The 13571-nt window shown below is 28.3% G+C and overlaps 1 protein-coding gene across 1 annotated transcript; it reads right to left on the reverse strand.

Annotated features, from left to right (window-relative positions):
- Positions 1 to 371: 371 nt before the first annotated feature.
- Positions 372 to 6014, reverse strand: LOC107869067. The gene is made up of 10 exons (XM_016715646.2): positions 5955 to 6014; positions 5163 to 5306; positions 4517 to 4597; positions 4158 to 4217; positions 3407 to 3475; positions 2871 to 2951; positions 2399 to 2733; positions 2071 to 2206; positions 692 to 1275; positions 372 to 603 (listed from the first exon to the last, which is right to left on the reverse strand). Exons 1-10 carry the CDS (start codon positions 6012 to 6014, stop codon positions 372 to 374), a joined length of 1782 nt encoding a protein of 593 aa, XP_016571132.2.
- Between the last annotated feature and the right edge of the window lie 7557 nt (positions 6015 to 13571).

Genomic DNA, 13571 nt, shown 5'->3' on the forward strand with positions numbered 1-13571 from the left:
GAGAGTGTTTCAACATGTATGATGTTATCTATTGAATTTATCAAAATAATTTGATACCTGTTCAATGTATAATTAACTCATAATATAGTATTAACTTCTTTAATGCTGGAAAAAAGCATAATGTTTTACATATATATAATTTTTTAATATGTAAAATGTTGTTATAAAGTGTTATTAATATTATGTTAGGTAAAATGAGTAATTAAAAAATAATATAGAATAAGCAGAAAAGAGTTTATGTAAATGTATTAGAACCAAAAACTGTCATCCATATAATGTTGCCTAAAAACCAACATTCAAGAAAACATTACTGTATATAACTATTTAGCAGAAACAACAAAAAAGGCAATTAGAATATTTTTTAGAATGAGCTACTCCAAAGTAACAATTGCACTTTCATCAGGTGATTGGAGAAAAGTATTCTTTGACCAAGGAGGATCATCATTATCACTCGTATAACCTTTCTTTGCCTTCGCCACTCCGTAATTCCATAGTAACGAAGCATACCATGCACGTTGACTAGCAGCTTCAAACTCACATGACTGGACTTCCTGCCCTTCACTCAATATTTCTGCATATGCAGACACAAAGACCCCGCAGTTCCTGAATTTTTAATAAAATGAAAGACCGATAAGTTTAGTAATTTACCATGATTATACATGTGAAAATTTAAAAAGTAAGAGACACTTACAAACTATCAGACGCTTGCTGTGGAATATTTTGGACATATTCCACTTCAAATGAGTTGTGACTTATCTTGCCAGTTTGTAGACCAAGCTTTCCTTCGTACGCTTTAAGCGTTGACCAGTCAATTCTTTCAGTCTTTTCAAAAACACCACTGTCCAACAAGTAAGTAGGCAGCATGGGTGCTAACTTTCGTATTTCAGTTGGTGGTTCACTTTTCTTTTTGCTTGACAATGAGTCATACACGCGTATTGTTCTCTCCTTTAACACAATTACAGCCAATACCCAGTGATGTTCTTTTCCACAGTTAATAGGAACATATACCTCAACACCCAAATGCCATGGTAAATCCGCAGGAATACAGAATCTATTAATTATATTTGTTGTAGCAATTTCATTAGAAGCACAAGCAACAGATTCCACCCAGTCTTCTTGCGTGGATATCTGATCTGTTTTAACTACTGGAAAATATCGTTCGTATGTTTTGTCCATATATGTTTTGAAGAAGCAGATGGTTGTCGTATATCTATATGTATCACACTGCTGCAACTTTGATTTTTCTCTCAAATAGTAGAATATCACATCTAAGTGCTACATGTTAAAATGTGTTACGTTATGTTAAGCACTGAAAGAAAACTGCATAATAATACGTTATTAATATGTATTGCGCAAAAAGTTGAATGAATGATCTGTTACCATTACATCTATATAATGTGATTATATACTTCATAACATGTATGATATTTATTCATACAATAGATTCTAATGCATATGTTTTAGTTATTATTATGTATTGGGAATGTTAATTAATGTATGATATGTTAACATAACATGTATAAAATCTGATTATATGTAATAGTACATGTATAATTTTAGCCATAAAATAAATTTGAAGTCATATGTTTTAGTTATTATTATTTTGCAACAAAGAATATGAATGTATGATCTGTTACCATTACCTGTTTAAAATGTGATTATACATCACACCACATGTATTATATGTAACTATACAATAGATTCTATGTATTATATATTTTAATCGTACAATAGATTCTAATGCATAAGTTTTAGTTATTATTATGTATTGATAATTGACATGAATGTATGATATGTTAACATAACATGTAAAAAATGTGATTATATATCATACCGTATGTATGGAATTGTGTCATAAAATAAATTCGAAGTCATATATTTTAGTTATTATTATGTTTTCAACAAAGAACATCAATGTATGAGTTGTTACTATTAAATGTATAAAAAGTGATTGTACATCACACCATATGTATGATATGTAATCATACAATAGATTGTATGTATTCTGTAACAATTAGAACATTTTTAGTAAAAGTTTAAACAAGCATGATATAGTTTAGTTTAATTTACCTCATCATTCCAACATATTTTGAGTTGCGATATCAAGTAGAACCAATTCTTTGAGAGTGCTTGTGCAACAATAAAGTCCAATAGAGGATAACCTAATCCTGGAGTATGTTTTAGATAGTGCTTGTCTGTTTGTTTCCTTTAACATAAACAAGCATTAGACTTAAATAAGATTTATTCTTATGTACTATTTTTAATAATTTAGTAATCTTTCTAAATAACTTACTTTGAAGCATGAAATTTTAGTAACCCGATTTCAATCCACTGTGAATAATCGTTGATCAATTGATTAGGCAAGTCTTCAAAAATGGTACAACCATAAAAAATATACCTCTGCTTCTCTTCATTATCAAAACTGCCCTCATCTTTAGAGCTCGATCCAAATTTTGTGATGTATGGTGACCTGAAAATCTTTGAATTTTTTCTGTCTCTTTTTACAGTTGATTTCTGTTTTACTTCACGTGCTTTTGCTGCTTCAAGCTCCCTTACTTGTGCATCAGGAAAGTCAGGTGGAAACTGACTATCTGAAAGTGACCACTGGCTTTCCGTCACTAAATTTGGTGTAACAACATCGAATTTATTTGTATTCGAAGGTGTTGACAACCCAAATATTAGTGCGTCTAAAGCATCTTGAACAAACTCCGTTATTGTGGCATTCACATCATCCTACAGATTAAAGATTGATGTGTTATGTGTAAATTCAAACATATTAATGTTTAACGTTAGTGATACCTAAACAGCAGCTACATTTATGTAGATATTTTTTTAGTTAAAAAAAAACATATGAACTGTCAAAAAAATACCTGTAAATCTTTCAAATTAGTACTATGATGTTTGTTCAATTCGTCAGCACAACATAATTCTTTTGTGGCAATATGCTCATCCTATTTTAATCAAAATCATTATGTAAGAAAATAAATATGTTAAGGTGATTTATAATCTCTATATATAAAAATTGAATATGAATGTATAATAATCTTTATGAATGTATAAAGTACTGTTATACATTTAAATGAAAGTATAAGGAAGTTGACACATCCCCAAATTCAAATATTATTGCAATGCACATTATACATAATCAACTATACTTGGGCATAATCATTTCATATATTGTTAAATATTCGTCATGAGCTAAAATTAATAAAGATCAATATTAGAAGTGCATAATACGAAATAACAATACAAAAATAAATCGATGTAGAATAAAAATTCAAAAATTTAGATATGCATATAGGAATATTATGATCATTTTTAACAGTACTATGTCGTAAGTTACTCTTAATTTAGATTTAAAGTGTTAAATCAGTAGGAGTAAAATAGAAAAAAATAACAAATGTACCATCACTGGACTATGCTCTTTTTTCAAATCTTCGATACTATCTTCCTCTTTATCGGACATAAGCACATCCTAAATTAAGAGTTAAGTAGAATGTCTGAACACATTTATTAAAAGTAAGACATAGTTCAACAGAAAATTTTTTTGTAATAGTGATTTGAAAAGTCATACAATGGTGAATGAAAAGCTTATTATATAATGTGATAGCTATTAGGCATGGGTGTGAATGTATAAGCATGTAAGTTTCGATTTAAAAAACAACATGAACAATCAAAAAAATACCTTTAAATATTTCATATGAGGTCTATTCTATATACTCAATTCTTCAGTACAACCTGCTACTATTGCAACATTAATGTCATTCTACATTCAGTAACACGCATCATTTATGAAAACTTATTCAAAGTGATATGTAGATGAATGGAAAAAATATTTACCAATTATTTAAAATTGTTATGTATAACAAATGAACATATAGTTGTTATATGATGGTTTAATGTATAACATAATGTCATACATTCAAATGAATGTATAATGAAACTGAGATAGTCTCAAAATAAGATATCACTACAATGCAAATTATTCAAAGTAAGACATAGTTCTAGAGGAAAAAAATTTGTAATAGTGATTTTAAAAGACATACAATGATGAATAAAAAGATGTTTATATAGTTTGATATCTATTGGGCATGGATGTGAATGTATAAGAATGTAAGTTTTGAGTTGATAAACAACATGAACAGTCAAAAAAGTACCTCTAAATGTATGCTCAGTTCTTCAGTACAACCAGTTTTTATTGCAGCATTATGCTCATCCTACATTTAGTAAGAATCATCATGTATAAAAATTCATTTCAATGTATAACATAATGTTATACATTCAAATGAATGTATAATGAAACTGAGATAGTATCAAAATAAGATAGTATTACAATGTAAATTATACAAAGTAAGACATAGTGCAAGAGGAAAAAAATTTGTTATAGTAATTTGAAAAGCCATACAATGGTGAATGAAAACCTTTTTATAAAATTTAATATGTAGTTGACATGGATGTGAAAGTATAAGCATGTAAGTTTTGAGTTAATAAACAATATGAACAACCAAAAAAATACCTCTAAATGTTTCATTTGAGGACTATGCTGTATGATCAGATCTTCAGTACAACCTGCTTGTATTGTATTATTATTCTTATCCTACATTCAGTAACAAGCATCATCCATAAAAGATTAGTCAAAGTGATATGTAGTTGAATGAAAAAAGTATGAACTGGTGATTTAAAATTGATATGTATAACAAATGCATATGTATTTGTTATATGCTGATTTAGTGTATAACATAATGTTATACATTCAAATGAATATATAATTAAATTAAAACAGTCTCTAAATAAAAGAACATTCATTTTCTAAAATATACTATTATTATTAATATTGTATAACATATCAATATACATTCAAATGTATGTGTAATAATACTGTAACAGCGTACAAGTAAAGCATTTTAAAATATTGATATTCATCTAAGAACAAACCAACATGATAGACAAAAATGTATCGATATATATTCCATATCAGTAAAGTGAGTATGTTTTTATTCTTCTTCATGTCCCTCTTTTTGATCATTCATATGCTCATCTTACAAAAAATTGACAAGTGGATGTCTGTACATTTAATCAAATTTATATAATGATGAATGAAAATATTTTTATAATTTGATATCTACATTGTATAACCATATTTATACATATCATATATATACCTTCTGATCGAATTGAACCTCAGCTATTGTTGGACATTCAGTATGAATGTGGACACAATCTTGGATCTCTGTTTTCAAAGGTTCAAGTACTGATGGTTCATCATTTGTTAGGTGAATGACTGGTCCCGTGTACTCATCTTCATGCTATATAAAAACCAAACAAAAATAGGTTAAGATGTTGGAGATATACAGATTTATGGTAACATGCCAATTTAATTTAAATTAACATTACTGACAAATCATTCTTATAAACACTGTCATTTATTTTTGATCCTTCTTCTGCACTTTCTTGTTGATGAACAATTTTCTCCTCCTATATTTCATGAATAATACTAATGTATGAGTATTTGTTCAAAGTATTAAAAATTTGAATGAAAAATTATTTTATACCGGAGATTCTTTATTCTCTTCTTTCTTCAATGCTTTAACAACCTCAGCAGGTATATTGGAGATTAGTATTTTCAGCTCAACAATTTGTTCATTCACATTATAATGTACAGATAAACAATAAGATATTAGAAACAAGTAATGTTTTTTTAAAATTAATATTTGTGAATAATAAAATTAACTTATTTATGTTTTGATGTATCTCTTTATCTGCTCCATATCTAAATTAGACTTAGAAGTCCTTTCAGGCATTGTGGAAGGCGAAGGAACAGACTTGAGTTGTTCGCGCTAAGGAGACACACCAATTTCTACTTGATGACGATGATCAAAATCAGACACATGAATTTGTAGTTTATCTATTAATTGTTATTGTTTTTTAGAAAACATACTAGACACATAACGTACTGAATGAGAACTTGTTGATTTCTGTCCATCTGTTGCAGCTGGACTAACTTCCTGAAACATAACTATTTTTCTTCTTTTGGATGGTTGTTCAGTTGATATAGGTTTAGCCAAACGGGCCTTTCTTAGAAATTCCTGAGTAGGTCCAGTGATGAAATCATCATAGTCGTCATCTCCAGTGACAACACGCGATTAATCTTCATCGCCTGATGTTTTCATTTTTGCAGCAACAGAAGTAGAAGCAGCAAATATTGGATCAAAAACCATAAAATCTTCAGAGAAAGACAAATCTAAACTAAAACTTCTTCGTTTGTAGGCTGTAAATTCTTGAAAGAACACTGAAAAAATTATTTTTAAAATGAAATATTAGAACTTCGATAACGTGAGTATAAAATAAAAATATTTAACATGTTATACAATTACCTTACTGAACATGCCTGACATAAAAAATTCATACTTAGGCCTTGTACACTCAACAGACCAGTTAAGTATTCTTGGGATGATGTTTCCATGTCGCAAAGCAGTTTTTTTATCTACCGTAGAGCAACACTCAAATATCCAGATATTTAGAGCGTGGGGCATTCCACCCAAAGAATATAACTGCTTTGCGACTCTGAAATCCTGCCGCCATGAGTTGATCAACTTTTCAAAAGTTATATTTCCCCATGGAAAGTGTATGTACCGACCATCCTCGACCATTTTGAAGTGAGCTACACTAATTGGTGCTTCTTTATGCTGAGATAACATGAATGTATGAACAAAATATAATATCGCAAGGTTCAAAGCATCTACAGAGTTCTCAAAATTTCCCATCTTCACACGTGTTATCAGTTTTGACCTAGTTATACCACCTCCAGATTCAGGAAAATACTTCGACATCAAAGGAAATTTTGATGATGAAGTATACATAAACTCATCAATATCATCGGTGCATTTCAGGCCGGTGATAATGACAAATTCAAGAATGGTAAATTTTAAAATCTTCCCCTGCACATACACATGTATCTCGTCCTTAATATCTTGTTGGATTTCTAGCATAAGGATATATTTTGAAATCTACCCAATCCAGTTGCATTGCGGAAGGTCAAGAAAAATCCTAAATAACGTAGTTCTAAATGCCTCCAAAACATCTTCTCCCAAATAAGACTTTATGTCTCCAGCAAAACCACGGTTGCATGAGCTCAAAATATGCAAAGAGTGCTTCGGGACTTTATCTATACGGTATTTCATGCCCTGAAATATAAAAAAAATATAATAATTACAGAAAAATTTACACATGTTTGAGATGCAATAATGTATAATGTTGCATACTAAAAGAGTTTACATTAAAAACATGTATGACATATCAGTTATTCAGATGTATAATATCACTTTATACACTATGAAAACTCACTAAATGTATAATATAAACCAAACCATACAATGCCTGTTATGTATAATAAGAGTATGGAAAGCAATGTATAATAAGATTTATGTAATAACATTATATATTAATAATCAAATATATGCAATGTATAATGTCAGATTATACATTTCACCTTAAACATATATGACATGCAATATTGTCAGAATGTATAATAAAACATTATACAAAACGAAAACTTCATAAATGTATAATAACACACCCAGTTTCAAATGCCTCTTATATGAAATAAAAACATACAATGTATAAAAAAATGAAATGTATAACATAATAGTAATATTATACATTAGTGTTGCACAAAATTGTATGTTCCACTATATTATACAATAATGTTACAACGTAAGTAAAGTATAGTTTTTAATCAATACCTTCGAAAGACGTGGTCTATCGGAATCATCAAACTTTTTCTTACTAGCCGTTTTTGAACTTGATTTCTTTAATTTGGAAGTGGCCACTTCCTTCAATCTTTTTATTGTTGTGGGGCCGTTTCGATGCTATGAACGATTCTTTGCGAAATCGGGTTCTTCAAAATCAAATGTACCAGGAACAAACTCAACAGGTATATCTTGTTTTTTAGAATCTAACTGACTAAGTCCTAAACTAAAGCTAGGACAAGAATCCATTAGCAATTTTTTTCAGTAAGATTAACCCGAATCAACTACGAAACTTGAAAATACTTGCAAAAAATGGTAAATCCTTAAAAACAAACATGCATTCATAAAATAAACTGAAAAAAAAAATACAAAAATCGGTAAATTTGAAAAAAAAATCTGCAAACCAAGAATCGAAAATGTATTATATGAAGAAAACATAAAAATCGAACTACGAAACTTGAAAATACTTGTAAAATAATGTAAAAACAAACATACAACGACAACAAATATACGGTCAATTTTAAAAATTGAAAAAGTTGAAAAAAAAAGTAAATAAAAATAAAAATCTTCAAACTTACAAATTGTAACCCCCAGATACATGATTCTTCAATTTTGCCGAGAATAAGGGGATTCAATTATGGAGTAAATATCGGGTGTTGTGGGAGTATATGGGGGAGTAAAATACGGAAGAGAAAACCTTTTTAGAGATGTATAATATTTAAGAGAGAGAAAATTGAAACAAAAAGGATTTGTGTAAATATTTTGGGATATGTGTAAATACTATACCAAATTGGTATATTATGTAAAAAGAAAATTTTATTTAGTGTATATATGTAAATTTTCAATCTTTTATTTACTTATAATTTGCATTTTATGCTTATTGTCTACCTGTACTAACTTTATAATTAGCCTAGTGTTTCCCCATGCTTGTTGCTATTTTATTTTATCTTAATTTTTCTACTTAATTTGCAATTGTCTTGCCTAATTCATTTAAAAAAAAGGAATAATTTGGTTTCATTGACTTTTTCTTAAACAAGTTTCTAAGAAAGAAAAATGGGAAATGAGCACTTTAGTCCAAATGATATTTGTTTTGTTCATATGACAAAATAGTCTACTTGGGTTAAAAAAAAAAAAAAATTCTCTTCAAACTTGAAAAGTTGTTTTCTCGTAAATTCTAACTTTCTACAATTGATGAAATATTTTAATATGATACTTTCTTATTGTTTTCCAAAAGTGTTAGCCATAACAAAATGACCATTTTTACGATAATAAATGATGGTAAATAATGATATGATCTTCTTTTCCCATAAAAATCAACTTATTTTCTCTTTAAATTCAAATGTGTCACCTAGTATAAATAAGTTTCTTTTTAATTCAAGTAAGATATTTCATACCCTTTCTTAGACATAATTGCGAATTAGGTAAAATACTTTCTCAAGTAGAATATTTTGCAACTTTTTTTTTTCAAAATTTAATCATAAATATGGCAGAATAGTTTTTCTCAAAATTAATAAGCAGAATATTATGTTGTAGCTTCCTTTTTAATTTAAGTAGACTATTGCTCATTCAAATGAACAAATGCCCATTTTGAGTAAACTATATAATTTTAGTATTTTAAAGTCAACTTTTTCGTAAAGTAAGTCACATTTTTAAGTTAGTAAAATAATAAGTCTTTTGGTGAACCGTTTTAAAACAGACGCTACTAAGTGACTTAAAAACCTTCTTAGGACGTTAATTGAACCCTTACTCAGTTTCTCTTATTTCAAAGGTTTATTTCTATTTTTGAATCTTTGAAATCTTTTTTAAGTTTTCTTGATATTTTCTATAAAAATCAAGTGGCGACTCTGTAAAATCTTTCAAAATTATTTCGATATTTTCTTGAATCTTTCGAAATAGTTTAAAAGGGTCAAAACCATTTTCTTTAAAATAAAAATCCGAAAAGGGATAAAACACAGTACATATAAGCTTGTTTCTAACAATTTTAATTGCATTTTTTGGTGGACATTGTTAGATTTAATATCGCAGTTAGAAGTTGAAAGAAGATTGTACTCACTAAGTTTTATAGTTGAAAGATTATTGATATTTCGTATTGTTAACTAATAAGGATCATTTAAATTCAAAGTTCGAACTTAAGGGACTTTTTTGATCACTTTTCTCTTATCTTTTGAGTCATTTTTAGCAATTATTGATTTTTAAGAAAAATGCATAAAGTTCGATGATATTATTAAAAAAAAATAAAAAAATAACTTTATTGAGATATTTTCCTAAGTTGAGTGACAATATGAGGAACTTACTCCTTACAAATGTCATGTCAGAAGATGTTGAAATAAAAAGATGTCAGCACGGAAAAGTTAAAACTACCAAATTCATAAAAAATAATTAAATTAAAACTCCTAACAAATCCAAAACTTCTTCAATAAAAACAAATTAATGAATGAAATAAATGAGATATCTTTACTACGTACTCTAGCTAATCTATCTATATATATTATAAAGCAAAGGACGAAGCATAAGAAGAGGTCACGTGACAAAATGTTGAGAAGCCACGCGACTATTTTTAGGACAAGTTTAAAAGTGGCAAAATGTTGAGAAGCCACACGACTATTTTTAGGACAAGTTTAAAAGTATTGTAATAAAATCTTTATAATTAGTTGAATTTGAAAATATAATAAAATCTTCATTATATATTTAAATTTGAAAATAATAATACTTTAAAAGAAAAATAAAAGATTTTTATTAGTTTAAACCTAGTAGCCATAATTAAAGAGTCCTAAATACACTCTAACTGTTTCATCATCATCATCATCATCGTCGTCGTCGTCATCATCATCATCATAATAATAATAAATAATAGTAGAACTCATAATATTTTTAGGAGGATATATTTAACCAAAAAAAATATTAAATAAAATATAATAATAATAATTGTAATAACAATAAGCAATAATAATTGTAGTAGTAATAGTAGAAGACACGTAGTAATGTTTTAATTTAGAAAAAAAATGTTGCGGTAGTAGTAGTAGTTTTTATAATAATAATAATAGGTTATTGAAGAAAAGTTATTATTATTATTATTATTGTTGTTGTTGTTGTTGTTTTAAAAAAAAATAAATTTGAATGTGAAAAATAATAGATTTTTAGATTTAAAAAATAAAATATTTTCATTAGCTTAAAACTAGTAAATCATGAGTGGAGAGTAGTAAATGCATAAATTTATACCTTTTAAATACTATAAAATTGTTATAAATGTATTTACATTATAGTGAATGTCTATCAAGATCTTTCAAGATCTAGTTGGTATCTATCAGGATTTGAAGTATTTACCTTTTAGTAAGAAACTAGGAGTAAATTTCTCCTATAAATAGACGAGCTTCCTTTATTGTAAATTACTCCTCAAGGATACCAAGAGAATCCTCAAGAGAAATAACAATTACCTCTATTATCTATCTACTCTTCTTCTTTATTCTTTATTATTTTATAACACGTTATCAGCACGAGACTCTGCCGTCTTAAATTTGAAGGCTAAGGTATTATTTTCTTTCTTTTCATATTGTTAATAATCTTACAAAATCTGAGTTCGCTGCCTCGAGCAAGAACTACCTTTAATGAGTATTGAATGCTGAAATTCACTTAGATGTTATGGGTCTTGGAGACGCCATAAAGAAAGAAAATACAGCATCTCATCAAAATTGTGCTAAGTCTGTGATTTTATTACGTCATCATCTTGATGAAATTTTGAAAATTAAATACCTTACTACTAAGAATCTACTTGTTTTGTGGAATAGCCTAAATGAAAGATTTGATAGTCATCCTCCCAAAAGTACGATATGAAGGCATGCATCATAAAAATAAATTGTTGGATTCAAGTCCCATCGATTTATGCCTAAGACGCCTTTATATGGATAAGATGTTGAGTTTGAATCTTAATGCACCATATTGATAATATAATGAAGGCTAAGGCAAAATAATATCTTTTTGATAAAAAGATATGAATCTATCCCATTGAATATGCTCCATTCTAAAAAGTGAATGTAGTAGCAATATATGATAAGTCAAATTGCACCATTCTTGAAGTAAATGAGGTAGCAATATATGATAAGTCTGAAAGATGACAAATTGCTCTATTCTTGAAATGAATCTTGTAGCAATATATGATATACCCCGAAAGGTATGTTAAGAGAAAAATTCTCTACATTATATGCACACCTCTATTTTGAAAGAGGTTATAGGCTATCGTAATTTGATAGGCTTAAGTCACGATTATATTTCATTCCTGAGAATGAAAATTTTGATTATTATAAGCACAGATCCACTCTCTGAGGTGAATGTGATAATATTTAGTAAAGCTTATTAATATAAATGTGCACTTGATTGTGATTGTATCACACACAAATCACCTCCTGAAGAGGTAGAATAACCGAAAAGAGTTGTTTTAAAATCTACTTCTTAAGTAGTAAATCTGAACTTTATTTATGTAACAGTAAATCTGAAATTTACTAAAGTAAAAGATATATGTCATGGTAAACTTAGAGTTTGCTAAAATAAAAGTTCATAAATTGCCATGAACGATTGCGATATATGTGCATACTGAGTATTGAGCATATAATGAAGAATTAAAAATTTCTTCATTACTTTTAATATTGCTTGTTCTAATGATAAGTTGGTTGGACCAACTAATTTTGGGATTGGATCCCTTAAAATCTGAAAAGTATAAAAGGTGAATAATAGCCCATTCACCTATTATGTGATATGTTTGGAAAAGATACATCAATAAGATGATCACATGTACATTCATTGTCAACCTGCAGTTTGACATTTATAAAGTTGCTTGCTTAATAAAATTGAGTTAAGAACATAATTTTTGAATTGTATAATCAAGATAATTCATCTTGAAGATGATGGTTTGACATTGAATACCTTCGATAAATAGCTAAATCATCGCTAATGAGAACAAAGCTTCATATGTTAGTCTGAAATATGGTATGTTGCATACAATAGCACTTATATGCATTAGACTAATAAATTATGATTATTCTTCCCTCTCAATTGGTTCAAGGTGAGGAACCAACTATTCCATCTAATAGTTTTGATGTACGGTATACAATTAATGAATATACCATCATGCACAAAGATGGATTCCTCAAAGAAGATGGAGGATGAATGTTAGGTTTTCTAACATAAGGGGGAGATTATAAGTAGCTATGAAATATGTTAGGAATTATCATCAGATTCTCATTCAAAAGATAATTCAAGTCAAATGCTGGAAGCATCTGTTGACTTAAATTTAGTATCATATTTAAGATATAAGTGCTACTACTTTTCGTTCTTAAAGGACAAAGTGTACGCATTCATAAAGCGTGGTAAACTAATCGGTTTCAAATGAAATAATCCTTGAAAAATAAGGAGCAAATAATCATAATAAGAAGGCAATGTGCTCTTGAAGAGCCTACGACATAACAATTCATGAAACCTTATGAGAGGTTCAGGTACCTGAAAATAATGAAGTGATGAGATCTCAAAACGTTATGTCACATTGTGAATCGATATAAAATAATATATCATCGATGATATCTTTGATAAAATATTAACGCAATATTGTAAAAGATTACGAGGATTTGAATTCTACATTTATTTAAGCATACTGACGTAGAAACATTTATCAAGTGACATGAAATGGTGCATCTTGGTAAGTGATTGTACTCCACACACTTGAAGATGTACACGTGAAATGTTGAATATTATCACTTGACAAAATATATCTTGCAAATACTACAAGGCCTGATATAGCCTTTTCAATTAATTTGTTAGCAAGATATAGTTTTG

This window comes from Capsicum annuum, chromosome 4, assembly GCF_002878395.1.
Source record: "Capsicum annuum cultivar UCD-10X-F1 chromosome 4, UCD10Xv1.1, whole genome shotgun sequence".
Classification (NCBI taxonomy): Eukaryota; Viridiplantae; Streptophyta; class Magnoliopsida; order Solanales; family Solanaceae; genus Capsicum; species Capsicum annuum.